The 18,586-nt window shown below is 46.7% G+C and overlaps 1 protein-coding gene across 6 annotated transcripts in view; it reads right to left on the reverse strand.

Annotated features, from left to right (window-relative positions):
• GCNT4 (glucosaminyl (N-acetyl) transferase 4) overlaps nt 1-18,585 on the reverse strand; it is a 29,577-nt gene extending 10,992 nt beyond the window's left edge. Inside the window, exon 1 of one of the 6 annotated variants that reach the window (XM_013994902.3) lies at nt 18,253-18,585. In XM_013994902.3, the coding sequence (XP_013850356.1) occupies nt 18,253-18,374 (122 nt within the window). In that variant the 5' untranslated portion in view covers nt 18,375-18,585. Of the gene's footprint in view, nt 1-16,613; nt 16,708-16,774; nt 17,383-17,819; nt 17,969-18,252 lie in introns of those variants that run through there. The other 5 variants (XM_005661490.4, XM_005661489.4, XM_003123706.5 and 2 more) reach the window with 5 other exon arrangements.
• Between the last annotated feature and the right edge of the window lies 1 nt (nt 18,586).

Below are 18,586 nucleotides of genomic sequence, written 5' to 3' on the forward strand. Positions count from 1 at the left end.
TCCCCATCATCTCCTCTTACTCCTCCTCCTCACTGACTTCTTTTTTTTTGTCTTTTTCTAGGGCCGCTCCCGAGGCATACGGAGGTTCCCAGGCTAGGGGTCGAATCGGAGCTGTAGCCGCCGGCCTACACCACAGCCACAGCAACTCAGGATCCGAGCCATGTCTGCGACCTACACCATAGCTCACAGCAACGCCAGATCCTTAACCCACTGAACAAGGCCAGGGATCGAACCCGAAACCTCATGGTTCTTAGTCAGATTCGTTAACCACTGATCCATGACGGGAACTCCCCTCGTTGACTTCTTTAAAAATCCTGCCAAGACCTACAGCTTACTGTTCTACTTTTCAATCTATCTCCTATTGCCCCCAAAAGCGCTGCTGGTAATTCAGTGTTTCAGAGTTAATGCCTAAATGCTCCCAGGTAATGCTCTTTATTAATTTAATAATATTATTATTATTTTTGTCTTTTTAGGGGGGCACCCACGGCATATGGAGGTTCCCAGGCTAGGGGTCCAATCAGAGCTGTAGCCACTGGCCAACAACACAGCTACAGCAATGTGGGATCTGAGCCTTGTCTGTGACCTACACCACAGCTCACAGCAACGCCAGATCCATAACCCACTGAGCGAGGCCAGGGATCGAACCCGAAACTTCATGGTTCCCAGTCGGATTCATTTCCGCTGCACCACGACGGGAACTCCCTAATAGTATTATTATTAATGTAGACTCACTCAATAAAAAGCTGCGGAGTTCCCACTGTGATGCAGTGGGTAAAGGATCTGGTTTTGTCTCTGTGGCAGCTTGGGTTGCCGGCTGAGGCGCAGGTTCAATCCTTGGCTCGGGAACTTCCATACATCATGCACATGGCCAAAAAAAAAAAAAAGTTGTTACGTGGGGGTGCTGTTCTAGGTACTCTGTCTGTAATAACTCCATCACCTCTACAGATGGATGAGGGAGGTACTGTTTCTATCCCTCTTTTACAAAGCAGGAGACTGAGGCATGTGGAGATTAAGAAATGGCTCAAGGTTATAAAGAGCTAGAAAGTGCTTTGAACTTGAACCCAGAGTGTCTTGCTCCACCCTCCAGGCAATGCTGTCTCTTGGAATACAAAGAAAAAAATACTCCTTATTTTCCATAAGAGTTTCAGTCCTTGTCTAAGCCGTCTCATTACTATGTTTTAGCTAATGGTCCTAAAGCTGGAACAGAACTGAACATCGAACCACAGTTAAAGTCCTGAGACCTCATTTAGATGAAGAATCAGCCTGGAAGAATGCTGGGTGAAGAACACATTCTGGTCCTCTTCAGAGGCTGGACCAGTCTGTGTGCTAAGGAAGGGAATAGGAGACCTCCCAATCCACTAAAGGAAAAGAAAGCTCGCTCATCCTGAGAAATTCCGCCCTCAGTTACTCTTTCATCCTGTCACTGACTATTCGCTGATTCACTTGTTCTTGTAGTGCCCAGGGACACAATTTGGGCTGAAAATTGCTAATTATTTTGGAAAACTTTCTGGGTGCAATCTCTTTCCATGTGGACAATATTTCTTCTGTGGGCCACCTGGAAGTTCTTAAAGCTTGTGTCATTACACGTCAGTGTGAAAAATAGGATTTGAGGAGTGTATTGATTTAGAAATGTCAGGGTTTTCTTTCTAAAGCCTTTTTTTCCCTCTTTTGTCTTTTTTTAGGGTCACACCTGGGGCATATAGAGGGTCCCAGGCTAGGGGTCTAACTGGAGCTGCAGCCACCAGCCTACACCACAGCCACAGCAACACGGAATCCAAGCCTCGTCTGCAACCTACACCACAGCTCACAGCAACGCCGGATCCTTAACCCACTGAGCGAGGCCAGAGATCGAACCTGTATCCTCATGGATGCTAGTTGGATTTGCTAACTGCTGACCCAGAACGAGAACTCCCTCTAAAGTCTTATCAAGAGGAATAACTTAAGAACCCTAATATAAAGTTCACCAAAAACAAAACAAAACAAAAAACAAAACAAAACCTTGATCTAGTTGAATAAGCTAAGGTCCTTCTACTGCAGCTCCTTGATTTCAACAAAGCCATTGATTCTCCCCTTGATGACATGCTCATTACAAAACCCAAGGCTTGGAGTAAGATGATTCGTGGGAGAATGATTCAACCAAGATGCATTTCCTCAACACCCCCAGAGCAAGTCAGCAAAGAAGCAGAATGGTATGTTTCTTGCCCTGATGACCTTACAACCTCATTGTTCTAAAGGGAAGACTTCGAAAGGCAAATAATTATCAGACTGTGTGTGAGCAGGTAAACAGTAAGAAGAAAGGCATGCCTGGGTTAGTAATAATACAATATAAATTGAGGACAAACAGTCCTCAAATAATGAGAGGTTATAGTCTTGAAAATGAAAAAAAAAAAGTTTTCCGTCTTCTGTTTGTAAAAGTAAACCCTTTCTTTTCTTTATTCTTTTTAAATCAGAAAGTCAGAAGCATCTAAAAAAGAAAACAAAGCTAATCCTCAACCCACCACCTGGCCATCGCATTCTGTGGACAGTATGTCATCCAGACTGTTTTCAATAAACATATCTGTTCTGGCTTATTTTTAACCAGAAGTCTCACTCAACAGGCACTGTCTTTGCTGCTTCTTTCATTTCACAGTATACAGTGAATGAGTCCTGTTCTAAACTAGGTCTATGAACTGTTAGGAAGTAAATGATTTCTAACTGAGGTTAACATACTTTTCTTTCTTTTTTCTTTTCTTCCTTCCTTCTTTCCTCCCTTCCTTTCTTTCATTTTTCTGGCATGCCTGGGGCATGTGGAAGTTCCTGGGCCGAGGATGGAACCCACGCTACATCACTGACAACACCAGACCCTTCATCCACTGAGCCACCAGGGAACTCCTCGACATACTTTTCTATAGGAAAAAAACATTGAAATAACAGAACCGACTTTTCTGGGTCTTCCTCATCAAAGCTGAATTAATTGTCATGTAATCCCTGAAGAAGCCTAAAAGCAAAATCCTAAAACTGACAAGGACTTCAATGGTGACCGAGTTCAAAGCCCTCCTTCTCTCAAAGGGGAAGCAGAGGTCTCACCATCATTAGATTGCTTCGCTCTTGGGATGCTGGGAACTTGGCCCCCCATGACATGTGGGTTTGTACCTCCAAGTGCTCCCACTCAAGGGACTGGACAGAGGGCACCCTCTACTGCCCCCTCAGGTGAGGATGTTCTGATCAAGGTCAACACAAGTCTTCACGCTGCCAGAGTCAGAAGCACAACTCTCTCTCTCTAATGGTCCCTGCTAAGCTCTGGTGCCATTTACACTGTCTTATGAATTTCATGCAATAAGCTACTATTATGATCCCTACTTTTCAGATTCAGAAACTGAATCACAGAGGATCAACAGCTAGTATGTGGAGGAGCCAGATTTTCAGCTGTGGCCAGATTTCAGAGCCTACGCTATTAACCATAACGTGAGGCTGCCATTCCAATCTTTTGGCAGCAGAACCCTGTGGGTTCTACATCCAGAATGGAGGGGATGTAGGGGGAGCCACGAACGCCTTCCAGGCTACAGGAACCACTTTCATCAAAGCCAGCATGAGCCGTTGCCTGTATATGAAGTAACCTCCTCACGAATCTCCCTTGCTTTCCTCTAACCCATTCTCTGCACTGTAGCCAGATGGATCTTTTATTTTTTATTTTATTTTATTTTACCTTTTAGGGCTGTACCTGCAGGATATGGAATTTCCTAGGCTAGGGGTCGAATTGGAGCTACAGCCTACGCCACAGCCACAGCAACGCAGTATCTGAGCCACATCTGCGACCTGCACCACAGCCACAGCAACGCCAGATCCCTAACCCACTGAGTAAGGCCAGGGATAGAACCTGCATCCTCATGGATCCTAGGGGGGTTCGTTAACCACTGAGCCACGGAGAGAACTCCCCAGATGGATGATTTAAACCCATCCATCACATCACCCCCCACTCCTTACACCTAGACCCTTTCACTTGGGTTTCACTGCACTTAAAAGGAAAGTCAAGAATCCTTCCATGCCAAAAGGCCCAGCCAGTTCCTGCTCCTGCCTTCCTCCCCAATTTCACCTGCTTTTTTTTTTTCTTGCTCATTAAGCTTTAGGCAATACCAGCCTTCTACAGGTTCCTATAACGCTATAGGCTATTTCCTGCCTCAGGACCTTTGCACTTGCTGATCCCACGTGGAGATCATTTCCCTGAATCCTGGCCTGACTGGCCCCTCCATATCCCTCAAGTTGTAGGAGAAATATCCTTGCTACCAGTGCTCTCTGATCTCCCTTCTCAAATCTCTTTCCTGCCTATGACACTCCTTGTTTTCTTCTCAGCTCTCATCACAACAGCAGTTACTTTGTTTACTTGTTTATTTCTGTCTCTGGGACAGGCCTCACAGACACATACATACCTACTGGCTCAGGGTAGTTGTTCAGAAGACCCAAGTTCTATCTGGGTTCTGTCACCAAAAATGTCTCAAGTGACTCTGCCAAGTCATTTAATCTTGTAGAGGACTTTATTTCTCAAATGTTGAGTGGGGTAATGGTTGTTCTATTCCACAGTGTTCTTATGAAGGCGCGATGACATAATGCATGCGAAATGGCTATGGAAGAAAAACCGCGGCGTGGAGAAGTCAGGTATTAGGACCTCTACAAGAGGAATGGTTTCAGAGTTCCCGCTGTGGTGCAGCGGAAACGAATCTGACTAGTATCCATGAGGATGCGGGTTCGATCCCTGCCCCCACTCAGTGGGTTAAGGATCTGGTGTTGCTGTGAGCTGTGGCACAGGTCACAGATGTGGCTTGGATCCTGCGTTGTTGTGGCTGTGGTGCAGGCCAGCAGCTACAGCTCCGATTCGACTCCTAGCCTGGGAACTTCCATATGCCTCCGGTGCAGCCCGAAAAAGAAAAAGAAAAAGAAAAACCCGTCTCACTTAGGGAAAGCAGATGCCCCTCATCCAAAGGGGCTCTGGTTGAGACCCCTGCAGAATGTGTCATGACTGAAAGTTTCCCCTACAGGCAGTGGGCGTCCACTTACAAGCACAAAGACAATGGCTACCACCTTCCTTGAACAAAGGTCTACCTTACCTGCAAGATTTGAGAACAGAGATCTGATTCAAAATGCTGGATGTGAAGACCAGTCTACCAGTCACCTCGTTAGTATAATAATTCCTCCAACTAGTAACTTGGCTGAAGTCTCTGGGGTTTGGGGAGATACATAGGGTCACTGAAGTTCCCACGGGAAAGAAGCAACCCACACCAGGATGTCTCTACCCCAAGGCGGTCCCTCAAGGTCATCAGGAACCTGGGCTTGCAGCAATGGAGCAAAAAAAGTGCGGAATTCACAGTCGCACCAATGAGAAGACAACGAACTTGGTTCCGGGCTTCGTTTCATTCAGCCCACAGGGCAAACCTCAAAAGCTGATTGTGTATCTCTCTGTGCAAGGCTATACACATGGCTCATAAGTCTTTAGTGGGAAGTCAAAGGCAGCAGAACTGATCCTACTGAATGAAAAGTGTTATTTTGTAACAATCTGTGACCTCACTATGTTGTAATACACTGAGGTTTTCCAGAAAAACATAAAGAGGGGTGGATTTTAAAAATAACTATGCCCTCAAATTTTAGCTCTGATGGCAACAGCTTAAATCAAATATTTCTTTCTTTGCAGATAAACAAGGTTAGAAAAAAGGTGTTTATTACAATGTGTTGAATCTTTCGTCTCCCAAGCTTTATAAACATGGAGGTTACATTCCCTTCTCATGTTCTTTGCCATCCATACTTAGCCACTCAATACAGAACTGATACACAGTTTATGCTATATGTTCTAACTCTAAAATGTTGGGTTAACCTGCTATTTTGACTTTTTTTTTCCTATCGAGAAGAAAACCTGAATTGAAAAACATTTATGTCTTTTTTTTTTTTTTTCCTTTTTGTCTTTTTAGGGCCGCCCCTGAGGCATATGGAGATTCCCAGGCTAGGGGTCTAATTGGAGCAGTAGCCGCCGGCCTACATCACAGTCACAGCAACATCAGATCCAAGTCGTGTCTGTGACCAACACCTCAGCTCACGGCAACGCCAGATCCTTAACCCACTGAGCAAGGTCAGGGATCAAACCTGCATCCTCATGGATGCTAGTCAGATTCGTTTCTGCTGAGCCACGATGGAAACTGCCCCCCACCCCAATCCACCACCACCACCTTTTTAAAAAATGCTTGTTGAGTGCACTAGAAGGAAACAAAAAACTTTCTCTACTCAAGGTCTGCGTGATGTGATTACCCCATGGCCACCCCAACCCTGCCAAATAAAATTCCTGGAAGCACTTATTTGGTATTACATGCTAGCTCTCCACTGTGTACTGGCCAAAATGAATTTCTTGAAGGTTATGCTGCAGCTGAGGAGGTACAGTAACTCTAATTTCTCCACATGCATTTAAAGCAGGATCTCTAATGCCTATAACTACATCACAGAGGCAGTACAGGGATAGAGAGAGATGAACTAAGGGTACAGATGGCAGAAATGGCTTAAGGCCAGGGCACATTCTCCATGAATGGATTAGACACACTCAGTTTTAAATCATCAGAAAAGCTCCTTTGTTTGTGTTCTGTGTTCTGCCAACATGTTGGGGAGCGGAGCTGAAGACTTCAATACGCTTCTGCGCTTCCACTAAAAAATTCCACACAATGCTGTCATGATGTCACCATTGACTCAAGATCTGTATTTCTTGGTGTAAAATGTATGTATTGTCCTCAGAGCTTGTGTGCATAGAAACACAATAAAATTAAGTGAAAGGGGGTAGAACAAATAAAATCATCAGAGCTTGGGGAAATTCTGCTAAAATAGGAATTTCAAAAGCAGAGATGTCATATAAAATGCCTTACCCAAAGTTAAATCTAAAAATGATTCCTAGGAGTTCCCATCATGGCTCAGCGGGAAGGAACCTGACTAGTATCCATGAGGACGCAGGTTTGATCCCCGCCCTCACTCAGTGGGTTAAAGATCCTGCGTTGCTGTGGCTGTGGTGTAGGTGGGCAGCTGCAGCTCCAATTCAACCCCTAGCCTGGGAACTTGCATATGCCGAGGGTGGGGCCCTAAAATGACTAAATAAATTAATTAAATTAAAAGAAAAATGATTCCTAGAAGTTCTCCAGCTGGTATCTCCTACAAGGATGCATTCTAGTAATGTGGGTTTTTAAAATTATTTTTAAATTTTTATTGAGATATAGCAGATTTACTGTATTATATAATTTTCAGATGTACAAATATAGTGATTCACAAATTTTAAAGGTTATACTTCACTTATAGTTATTATAAAATATTGATTATATTCCATGTTGTATAATATTTCCCTGTAGCTTACTTATTTTATATATAGTTTGTACCTCTTAATCCTTTACCCCTATTTTCCCCCCCGCCCCCAGCTGGTAACCACTAGTTTGTTCTTTCTACCAGTGAATCTGTTTCTTTTTTGTCTTTTTTGTTATATTCTCTAGCAATGGTGTTGATAACAGGTCTCAACATGTAGGTTTTATTTTTGGCTACTGTAATAAAAAAAAGTAGAAGGTTTTTTGTTAAAAACTAAACATCTCATGAAACTTTTATATCAACTGTATAAGATGCAAAAGTAAAAAACAAATTCTTCAGATTTCTAAACAGATTATGTTACAATTCAAACAGTGTGGCCAGAAGAGACAGAGTTCAGCGGGATACAATTCAGAAATATATCCGGTAGGCAAGGATTTTAAGTATGCCTCTGGTAGAGATGACAACTGCCTCCCAACATCCACCCTCCCTTTATTCTTTACTAAGAGAATCCCTATAGTGTCAGTGCAGAGACATGCCCCTGAATGAGGCCAGGGAGTGAATGAGGCCAGGGATTGAACCTGCAACCTCATGGTTCCTAGTCAGATTGTTAACCACTGAGCCATGACTCGAACTCCCCTCATTGGCTTCTTTAAAGATCCTGCCAAGACTCCTATCCAGAATTCAAATGAGGAGTTCCTGTCATGGCTCACGAACTCCTAAGAGTTACCAATTTAATTCTGACATTGGCTTGAGGTGTGCAGCCTGCTCCACCAGACCTCACTCAGGTAAGCACTACTCAGTTTATAGGAAACCTCCTCTTGCCTGGTTCTAGCCAGGAGCACTATATAATCTCTGGAGGTCACCTTGCAGGTTGGCTGCCTTCTTGAGAGTTTGTTTGGTAATAAGGTTGTTATAGATCAAGAAAAAGATATCAGTGCCATGTAGGGTGAAGTGTGTCAAAGAGGAGTTCTGAGCCACCCTCTTTCCTCCTCCACCTGCCTGACCCCATTTCCCTCCAGCCCGCTACACACTCGCACCCCCAGCCCCGCCAATCTCACCTTCCTGCTTTACCTCTGTGTGCAATATAATAGTCTGGAATTTAAAGCCAAAGATTCTGAATTTAAGTCCCGATGGCACTAAGAAGCTGTCATGAATCCAGTCAGGCCTCTGCCTCCACATCTGTGAAAGAGGGCCAGGGGCATTCACACACATGGATACAGTGACAACGAACTCAGCTCATGCACAGGGTGTACTGCAGCAGGAAAAGCCAGCTGGCATTTTCGGTGCATGAGGGTAAGGAGTCAGGAGCATTTAAACAAGCAATAGCCAGAGGAGAGCACCAGATACCAGAGACAGGGAGGGCTTCATCCTCGATGTGCCACACCCACTCCTGCATGCAGACTCCACCTCCAGAGGCAACCACGGGGGTCTCCATGGGGCAGGCTGCTGCAGAAGCCACATCGAAGGCTTCTACATTCTCATGGTCAAGGGGGAATCAGACGGGGGCCCACTGTAATATTCTTACAACCTTTCCACTGGTTTGAAAACTTTTCAAAATAAAGCTGTTCTTTTCTAAAGAGAGAATCAGGGGCAATGGGGAGCAGGCAGGACTTAAAGCCTTTGAAAGTCCCTGCCTTGTAGTAGGACTCAGGTGACACATTTTTAGGAGCACCTTCTTTTTTTGTCTTTTTATGGCCACTTCCGTGGCATATAGAGGCTCCCAAGCTAGGGCTGAATTGCAGCTGCACCTGAGCTGCTGGCCTACACCACAGCCACAGCAACACAGGATCTGAGCTGAGTCTATGACCTACACCACAGATCACGGCAACGCTGGATCCTTATCCCACTGGGCAAGGCCAGGGATCGAACTTGCGTCTTCAGAGATGCTAGTCAGATATTTCCACTGAGCCACGATGGGAACATAAGGAGCATGGTTTTAAACATCTTTTGAAACCTGGTGTCATTGCTATCTTCTCTCTATAATCCATCCTTTCAAAGTGTTACCTGCTTTACTTCTTTGTCACAAAGGTTAACTTTTTTGTTGTTCCATATTTATGAATTGGTTGATGATCATAAAAATATTCCATTATTTTATGGTGGTAAAATAAATATACATGACATAAAATTGACCATTCTAACCACTAAAAAAAAAAATCAGTAAAAGGGCTCTGTTTTTTTAGTCTGTCCTAGAAAAGCTATTCCATAAACCTGGGAGAGATTATGGATGGGTGAGTGGTTGGAAAGATAGATGGGAAGAGGGGTGGCTAGCTGGCAGAAGAGGGAGGTGGACCTGATGGATCAATGGGCAACATTTTAATCATTTTTAAGTGTTCAGTGCCATGGCATTAAGTACATTCACACTGCAGTGTAACCATCACCACCATCCAGCCACAAAACTTGTTTATCTTCCCCAAATGAGCCTCCGTCCATTCAACAAAACGGAACCCTAAATGCCCCTGTCTAGGACCCCTGTACTAGAGGAATCGTGTCATATCTGTCATTGTGTGACTGGTTTATTTCATTTAACATCATATCTTCGAATTTCATCCATGTTACAGCATGAGCCAAAATTTCCTTCCTTTTCAGGTTGCATCATATTACACTGCATGTGTATATACCGCATTTTTTGTTTCCTTTGTCTGTGGATGGGCACTTGCGTTGCTGCTATCTTTTGGACCACAAATGTTGCTGCTATGGACCTGGGTGGACAAATATTAGTTCATGTCCTTGCTTTGACTCCTTTTGTGTACGTATCTTACATACACCTGTGTGTGTGTGTACATACCTTATAGTGCCTTTTTTGGGGGTGGGGAAGCAGTGTTGTCACTGCTGTGGTATGGTACAGGTCAAGAACTCTGGCTCAGAGACTTCTGCATGCTGCAAGCACAGCCAAAAAAGTGGGGTGGGATGTTGGTAGCATCCTGGAAGAGGGACATTGCTTGGATTTTACTGGGGGTTTGCAGTTTGGTTCAAGGCCGGTCTTTCAATGCAGGCTGAGGGAGGAGGAAGAGGGCTTGAGCAGGATTAGATAAGGATTACAAATTATTAGATAAGGATCATGAATGATGTAACAGCAGGATTCCAGGCGCATTTTCATGCTCTAGCAACCATGCTTCAAAAGCATTCTTACCATAAAATTGTTCTGTTTTTTGACTTTTTAAACTTTTTTTTTTTTTTTTGGTGTGATTATGTAAGTGAGGCTTCTATTTAGGTTTTCCCTCTGTTTCTTTCTAGTTTGATCATCAGAACCATGGATGAGAATAAAGCTTAATCAGCTAGATCGCCTACTCTTTCTTAAGATGTAAATCTATTATGGACACAAAATACTGTAAAGAGGCTAGGGGTCGAATTGGAGCTGCAGCTGCTGGCTTACACCACAACCACAGCAATGCCAGATCCAAACTGTGTCTGCAACCTACACCGCAGCTCATGGCAATGACAGATACTTAACCCACTGAGCTAGGCCAGGGGTCGAATCTGTGTCCTCATGGATACCAGTCAGATTTTGCTAAACCACACCAGGAACTTCAGTTGGCCTGTTTTTATTCTGGTCTGTCTCATCCTTACAACCAAGCACAATGATCCCAAGCACAAAAAATATAACTCTAATGTTACACAGAAGAAAAAATTATTTAAGTGTACTCTTGTAGTTCCCTCTGTGGGTCAGCGGTAACAAACCTGACTAGCATCCATGAGGACAGAGGTTCGATTCCCTGGCCTCACTCAGTGGGTTAAGGATCGGGCATTGCTGTGAACTGTGGTGTAGGTTGCAGACAGGGCTCAGATCCTGAGTTGCTGCAGCTGTGGCTGTGGCTGTGGCTGGCAGCTGCAGCTCCTATTTGACCCCAAGCCTGGAAACTTCCATATGCTGCAGTTGTGGCCCTAAAAAACAAACAAACAAAAAAGTGTACTCTTTTAAGAATCATGTATGATCAGAATTTTACATGAAAAAATCCAATAACCCCGAATCTCTTGGCAAAATGTGGACTTGAGCACAAAACTCCTGAGTTCTAGAGTTGGGAGGGGCAGGCCATGAAGCAGAGAAGTGACGAAGCACACTTTTTGCTTCCTATTATTTTGGAATTTGTGAATTTGTCTCCATCTGACCATAAATAAGCTGAAACTTAACTCTGGGTCACCTACGAAGAAACCCAAGCCGATGATATAAACACCAGGGCAAGGGAAGCAACCGTCACAGTCCAGCTGCTTCTGCTGCTGTGCTAGGGCGATGATACCAAGAGGGACACTGAGGATGGAGCTGGAAACACATGGTTCCGAGGGAGAAACCGCGTGATGAGCACTTCAGAAAAGCAGTCATTTAAATGCGAACAACGATGGGACCGCTGACAATTCTTCTGATTTTAGCCCCACAAGGATCGCAAAAGTTGCCAAGTTTTTAAGCCTCATTAACTGTGAGGAAGGCCTCACACAAAGATGCTCATATTGTTATTAATTCCTCACGCCAGGACATCAGCAGACAGACTGGCAGAGGTCTCAAAGGTTTCCACGAAAAAGCACAGAAGCAGGACTCAAACAGAACTGGATAGACTTGGATTGAGTAAAATGAAATTGAACAGAGATAAATACACAGGCTAACACTTAGGTCCAAGGAATTAACTGCGCTCATACCAGATGGCTTAACAGGAGCATCTGGAGAGAACAGCTCAGTGTTTTGGCGGACTGTATCTTCAGGAGCAGAGTCCCAGTTTGTTTGGCATAAGACTGCCAAAAGATTTTTTTAAAGGCAGCAAAATCAAACCCCAAACCAAATCAGGGCGGTCCTGGATGGACAGCGTTGAGAATCACAGAGCTGCAGAGGTCATAGCTCAGCAGGTTTGCTGGGCTCAGAATTTGCTTTTCTAAAAGATTCCCAGAAGATGTTGATGTGGTTGGTCCAGGGACCACATTTTGTTTTGTAATATATGTATTTCTAACATTTCACTAAGACATAATGGCCTATTTAAGAGTATGTCCAAATTAGGGAGAATGGATTGGTTTTAAAACCTCACAATTTGTATTTAAGATTATGCTCCTTTTAAAATGTCATACTGTTTAGCAGAAGTTCTACTTTTGACACGTAGTGTTTCTTACTAGTTTCTTATTAGTTCAGCTTCATAAAGCAGACTTCAGCTTTTGCTTCATTTTCTGGCCTTTTACATAACAGTTTCCCTCTAGTCTTCTTCCACTTTTCCTGTATTTTTCTATTGTGTTCAGCAAGTCAAGCTTCATTACCTATTAAGAAGTGACCTGCTTTTATCAAATGGTATCTGGTTTTTACTATCAATGGTAAATACCATGATATTAAGTGGTATCAAATGGTATTTACTATCTTCTAAAACAGTAAATACTGACCCAATCCTGTCCCCTAAACCACACTATGCCCAGGGACGGGCTATTAGGTTTTGAAGCAGCTGCATTAGATTCCTGATTAATTTTATTTGATCTTATATATTAGAAGCTTCAGACTTTAGATCCCACTAGGAAAATTACCAACATATGGAACTGCATATAAAATGATATGCAAAGCAATGCAAATTAATACAAAACATACATCTCTAAATTGCTTGGGGAAAGTCCATACGCCTCAACATTAATATTATCTGCTTTGCTTCTAGCACTTTGACGAGCAATGACAAGGTCCTTTTATTATAGTTAACTTTCAGCAGCATCCAGCCCCTGACACTGGTTGACATGTTGGATGGGAGGCGACCCTGCCTGTGAGTCAGGCAAATGGGATCCTTAAGTTTGCCATTGTTTGGCTTTATGGCCTTAGACGGCTTCTCAAAATTCTGAGTCTCAGATTCTACATCTGGAAATGATGGAAATGATATTATCATAATAAAACCACCAGCACTAAGGCTTATTGAGCACTCATCCCATGCCTGCCAAAATGCACACATGCAAACACTGCATAAAAGATGCAGACACACATATGCTGTACATACGCAATGCACACATGCTCACCTTGTACATATATCACACAATAGCCCACCAGAAGGTACCATAGCACACATACCCCTTAGGTGTGTGGTGCCCTTTTAGAGACCAGGAAACCAAGGCAGAAAGGTCAAGAAACTTCCAGAAGGTCATAAGCTATGGAATGGCAGAGCCTGAACCAGAGGCCATTTTGAGCTGCACTGTTTTATGATTTCTATCTATGTTTCTCCTAATCTTTAAATTTGCATGATCTACAAAGTAAAACTTCAAATTTCACCATCATAAGGGCTTTGAAATATTGTTTCAGTGATGTTGACAGTTCATGTGTATGAGACGTTGACGGTTCGTGTATGTATATGAGTTTGACATCGGAATGGCAGCACTATCAGCCTTTTTTTTTTTTCCTTTTTACACCCACTTCTGCGGCATATGGAAGTTCCTGGACCAGGGGTCAAATTGGAGCTGCAGCTGCTGGCCTGTGCCCCAGCCATAGCATCGGTAGATCTGAGCTGCATCTGCAACTTACACGCTCATGGCAACGCTGGATCTTTAACCCACTGAGCGAGGCCAGGGATCGATCTTGCATCCTCACAGAGACTGTGTCAGGTTCTTAACCTGCTGAGCCACAACAGGAACTCCATCACCAGACTCTTCTTTACACAACACTCAAAGAGTGGGAGGGGGGTCCAGAGATACCCTGCAGGTTCAACCTCTCCCTCCAGCTCACTCTGTCCCATTCACATATAAATATCTGTGAGGCTCTCTCATCTTCACAAAGCCATCCCTCCATCCCGCCTCTCACTGGAGGAGTTGCTTCCAGGGAGTTGAATGCAATGGCCACAGCACACACACACACACACACACACACACACACACACACACACACAACCAGGGAGTTGAATGCAATGGCCACAGCACACACACACACACACACACACACACACACACACACACCTGCACCAGGGAGGGTGCCATTCCCAATGTGCTTTGGTTGAAAACCTGCACTGCCGCCCTGGTTTTCTTCCTACCTCTCCCCATTAAAGACATGGCCCTTTTCCTGGATACTCCTCATTTGAGTCCACCCCAGGCTTAAAACAACACCACAATGGAGTGTAAATGAATCTAACTATTCAAACCTGAGGATGCAGGTTCAATCCCTGGCCTCGATCAGTGGGTTAAGGACCTGGTGTTGCCTTGAGTTGCAGTGTAGGTTGCAGAAGTGGCTCAGATCCTGCATTGCTGTGGCTGTGGTGTAGGCTGGCAGCTGGAGCTCCAATTTGACCCCTAGCCTGGGAACTTCACATGCTGCACGTGCGGCCCTAAAAAGCAAAACAAAATCAAAAAACATTGCAATATAGGTAACCCCCAGCTTCTCTGGTGGGTCTGCTCTCTCCAGTCAAGTATTAAGTATTTCCACTGAGGAGCCTCAAAAGCAGCTCAGACTCAACAAAATCAAAGGTGTCTTCTCTCCCCAGATCTGCCCCTTCTCCAGTTCGCTCTTTGGTAAAAGGTAGCATCAGCCTACCCAGTGCTTATGTTCAGACTTAGAGGGAGTCACCCTAGACTTTCAAACCTTACAGTAAACCAGTGGAGTCACTACAGAGTCTGCCCTGAATCCACCCACTAGTATCATCCTCACTGCCACCACCTCGGCTAGAACCCAGGTCCCTCATACCCTGCTCCCAAACTATGTCTACTTTAGGGACATATCCACCTGGAATTTGTTTTGAATATAAGACTCATCAGGATACTTTCAGGAGTGAAACCACCTAGAGAATCAAGTCCACAAAATGGTGCCAATACCTGGCATCATCTACCCCATGCACCTGCTGACCTAGCCTGGTGCCATTCTCCTGGCAGAGGTCACATTGTCTCCTGTCCTTGAACTCTCCCTGCTCTGTCCTCCTCTGGTCTTAGGATACACCCTTACCTGGGCGGAGAATACTTTCTCTTCCTCCTCCTCCTCTCCCTGTTGGTTTATGCAGCTTCTACTCATTCTTCAGGTTCACCTTAAGTCTCCCCAAGAAGGCTTTCTGCCTCCCCCAGACCGGTGAATTACAGTACATCTCCCGCTCCCACAGCCCAGTGTGGTCCTGGCACACAGTAAGTGCTCACTAAATTTGGATTGATGGATTGAATTTTCAACCTGACATCACAGAGTCTTACTGTCATGTGGCTTTCATGCTGTGTTTGAACTTAAGAAGGAAATCCTTTGGAGCTAAGAGTTTACTTCTAGTACACACTTCTTTGATAAATCCCAAGTCACCAAGTCACACTCCCAACCGTGGTGGCTCCTGCTGTCAGGAGTTCTTAAGGGAGCAGAAGCTGCGCACAGCCCCCCAGCCATGAACAGTCTCTAACCTGCCCCAACTCCCATGATCAACCTCATTCAAGGTCAATTTGTAACTATCACCCCTTATCCTGAGGGCACTTAGTGTGGCGCCATCAAATGCCAACCATGACTTAGTGCCCAACGAATGGTGATTGACTATCTTCCTCTGTGCAGACATTGGCATTTAGTAAATTGCTATAAATGTTGCCTCTCAGAGGAACACTTCTGCCCCGCTCCCAAAGGAAACTCTCCTTTCAGTCTTCCTCAGGCACACTCAGTGCAACACTACCTGATTTTTTTTTTTTTTTTTTTTTGGCTATAGTTTCTTTGCAGGTACAAGTAAGATATGATTGGATTCTTAGAAAGTGCAACACAGGAACTGCTCTCTGCAATACCTCACTTACATTTAACGATTTTACTGCCTCAAGACAGCATCAACAAAAGCTATCCAAAGGGGACAGTTAGGCGGTTTAATAATAAGGACATGTTTTATGCACGTTAAGATCCGAAGCAGTGACTTCGGTCTACCAAACCATGTGAACACTTAATTAGATATTATCATCTCCAATTCTGATTTGCTGCTTTTCAGTTTAAAGGTTAAGAAGAAAAGACAAATGCCTAAGGGCTAAAGCCACCCCTCCTGCACTCAGCAAGGGGAAATGGCAAGCTTCCCAGACTATAACCTCCCCCCCCGGGGGGGGGGGGCAGGAAAGCTTATTTCTGAAATTTACAAAACAAAACCCACCCACCTTTAGCCTAAATTAAAGTGGTTAACTGACTCAAGAGCCCAGCCAGACCTCCAGGCTCGGGTCCTCCCAGCTCGAAGGAAGAGGTGCCACCACTTCACAGGGTGCCCATCCAGGCCCAGCTCTGCGGCACAAAAACTTGACCTTAAAAAAAGTGCAGAAGCTCGTCCTGCCGAGGGCGCGGCCTGGAGGACCACCTCTCAGCTTCTCAACCCCAAGAGACACCCCACTCCCACCAGGTTCTGCAGTAGCCACTCCAGCAGACCACTCCTGAGCACCGTGTCCGGCTCCCGCCCACTCACCTGCAGCAGCCCACAGGCAGCGTGGCCCGGCCCCGCTTGTCGTTGCGGAGAGGCTGGTGGCGGTGCGGGAAACCCAGCGTCGGGACTCGCTCCTCAGGCCCCTTGGGGGCCCCGCCCCCGCCCCTCCCCCACCACCCCCCACCAGGCCGCGCGCCCCTCACCTGGGCAGGTCTAAGTGGCCAGGAGGGCTGAGACAGTGAGACCCCTGCCCCGGGAAAGGGCGCGTCCGGGGCCGAGTTCTCACGGCTCCGGGAGAGTCCCGGGGAAATCCTGGCGCGGATGCGCCCGGCCACTCCCGGCCTCCTGGCCCAGGGAGCCCGGAGTGCAGACGCCGTGGCTGTGTCTCCCAGGACACCCTCAGGTGACACGCCCAGGCCGCCGTGAAGCCCTCCGGCCTCGGAGAACTTTCCAGCGGCCAGCGGGGCCCTGAAGTCACCGCGGTCGCGCAGCCAGGCCAGGGCTCAGCCCGTGATCCTGTTGAGGCTCCCCAGGGCCGACGCCCCCTCCCCTCGCTCCCCTACCTCGTGAGGGACCAGGCGCCCAAGTTTTCCTCAGCGGGAAAGTGAAAGTCGCAAGGAGGGAATCTGGGCGATCGGCCACCCGCGGCTGGGCCGGGAGCCCCGCACCCCGGAGCCGCGCACGTTGCTCTGGGGCCTGCGTGGCCAAGTCGACTTAGGAGCAGGGGAGCCCCCAGCGCCGGGTCCCCGCGGACGCAGAGGCTGCTCCAGCGGGACTGCCAGTTGCGTTAGGGGCTACATGGGGGCTCATTGTTAAAATGGCTCTTTGTGCTGAGCTAGCAAATAAAATATGAGGTCACAGTGACCCATGAGACTGACCACCTTGCTCAAGCGACATCCTGATTTCCCCGCTGGTGCCTACTTTCTCAAGACTACGAGATCACCCCCCCCCACCCCCCGGTGGGACACTACACACCTCCAGCTTTCTCAAGATGAGGAGACCACCCTATCGTGAGACACCTTTGACTTTCTCATGACTAGTGACCACCAGAGTCCAGATGCAGGCGAAAGATTAACTAACGCCCCCCCCCCCCCCCCCGCCTTCAGGGAATCCAATTTCCCATCCGCAGGGTATAAGAAGGCCCCGCCAGAAGGGCCAGGGGCTGGCTCTTTTCAAGTGTCAGTCACGCTCTCCTTTCCCTTTAATAAATTTTCTTCTCTTAGCCTAACACCCCGGCTCCGCACTCGCCTTACAAGCTGCGCTTCGGGATCCCGGCCCCTCCGCTGCGGTGGCAGCAGCTGCGACTGGCTCCCGCCGCCTCCTCCTCCTGGTCCTCCTCTGCCACCTCGGCAGCGCACCCTGCTTGGGAGTTGCTCTCCCTGGACCGGGGGGTTGGTGGGAGAGCGCCGAGCGGCCCCCGTGACGTGGAGGGGAAGGAGGAGCGCCGCCGCCGTGCTCCCGCAGAGGGAGCTCCCGCCCCTGCACTTCGGGGTCCCGGCTCCGCGCTCGAGACAAAGTTCCCAGAGGCGCGCCGCGCGCTCCGCTCTCCGCTCTCCGCCGCTGTCAGGAGCGTCAGCCAGGTTTCGATCCCTGCCCGCACTAAAAGGCAGGAAAGCCGGGGTCTGGAGAGCTAAGTGACTTGCCCAAAGTCGCTCAGAGGGCGGTGACAAAGCCAACTCACCTCCGTGACTCCTTGCTTTCCCCCCAAGGCCGGGCTCTGCGAGGCTTCGGCCCCGCAGAAATTGCCTCGCTCTCATTGGTTAAGACGAGGACAGTGTCCCACGCAGCATGGAGAGATATCATCTAGGAGCAGCGTGGGAAGGTGGAGCTTTATGCCTAATAAATAAGAGTACAAAGTTGTTTTTCAGCCTGTGCCTACATGTCACACAGACACTCTAAAACTTCCTCTTTACCCTCAAGCGGGGTGAGGGTGGCGGGCTGTGCGGGCGCGGTATCCGGTCCCCATTCTGCTCACCCAATAGTTGCAGGAAAGCATGCACACGCCTACTTAACTA

Source organism: Sus scrofa, chromosome 2 (assembly GCF_054392235.1).
Source record: "Sus scrofa isolate SSC_HxYL_T2T_F1_AM1 chromosome 2, Sscrofa_HxYL_maternal_Yorkshire_Landrace_v2.0, whole genome shotgun sequence".
In the NCBI taxonomy this organism is placed as follows: domain Eukaryota; kingdom Metazoa; phylum Chordata; class Mammalia; order Artiodactyla; family Suidae; genus Sus; species Sus scrofa.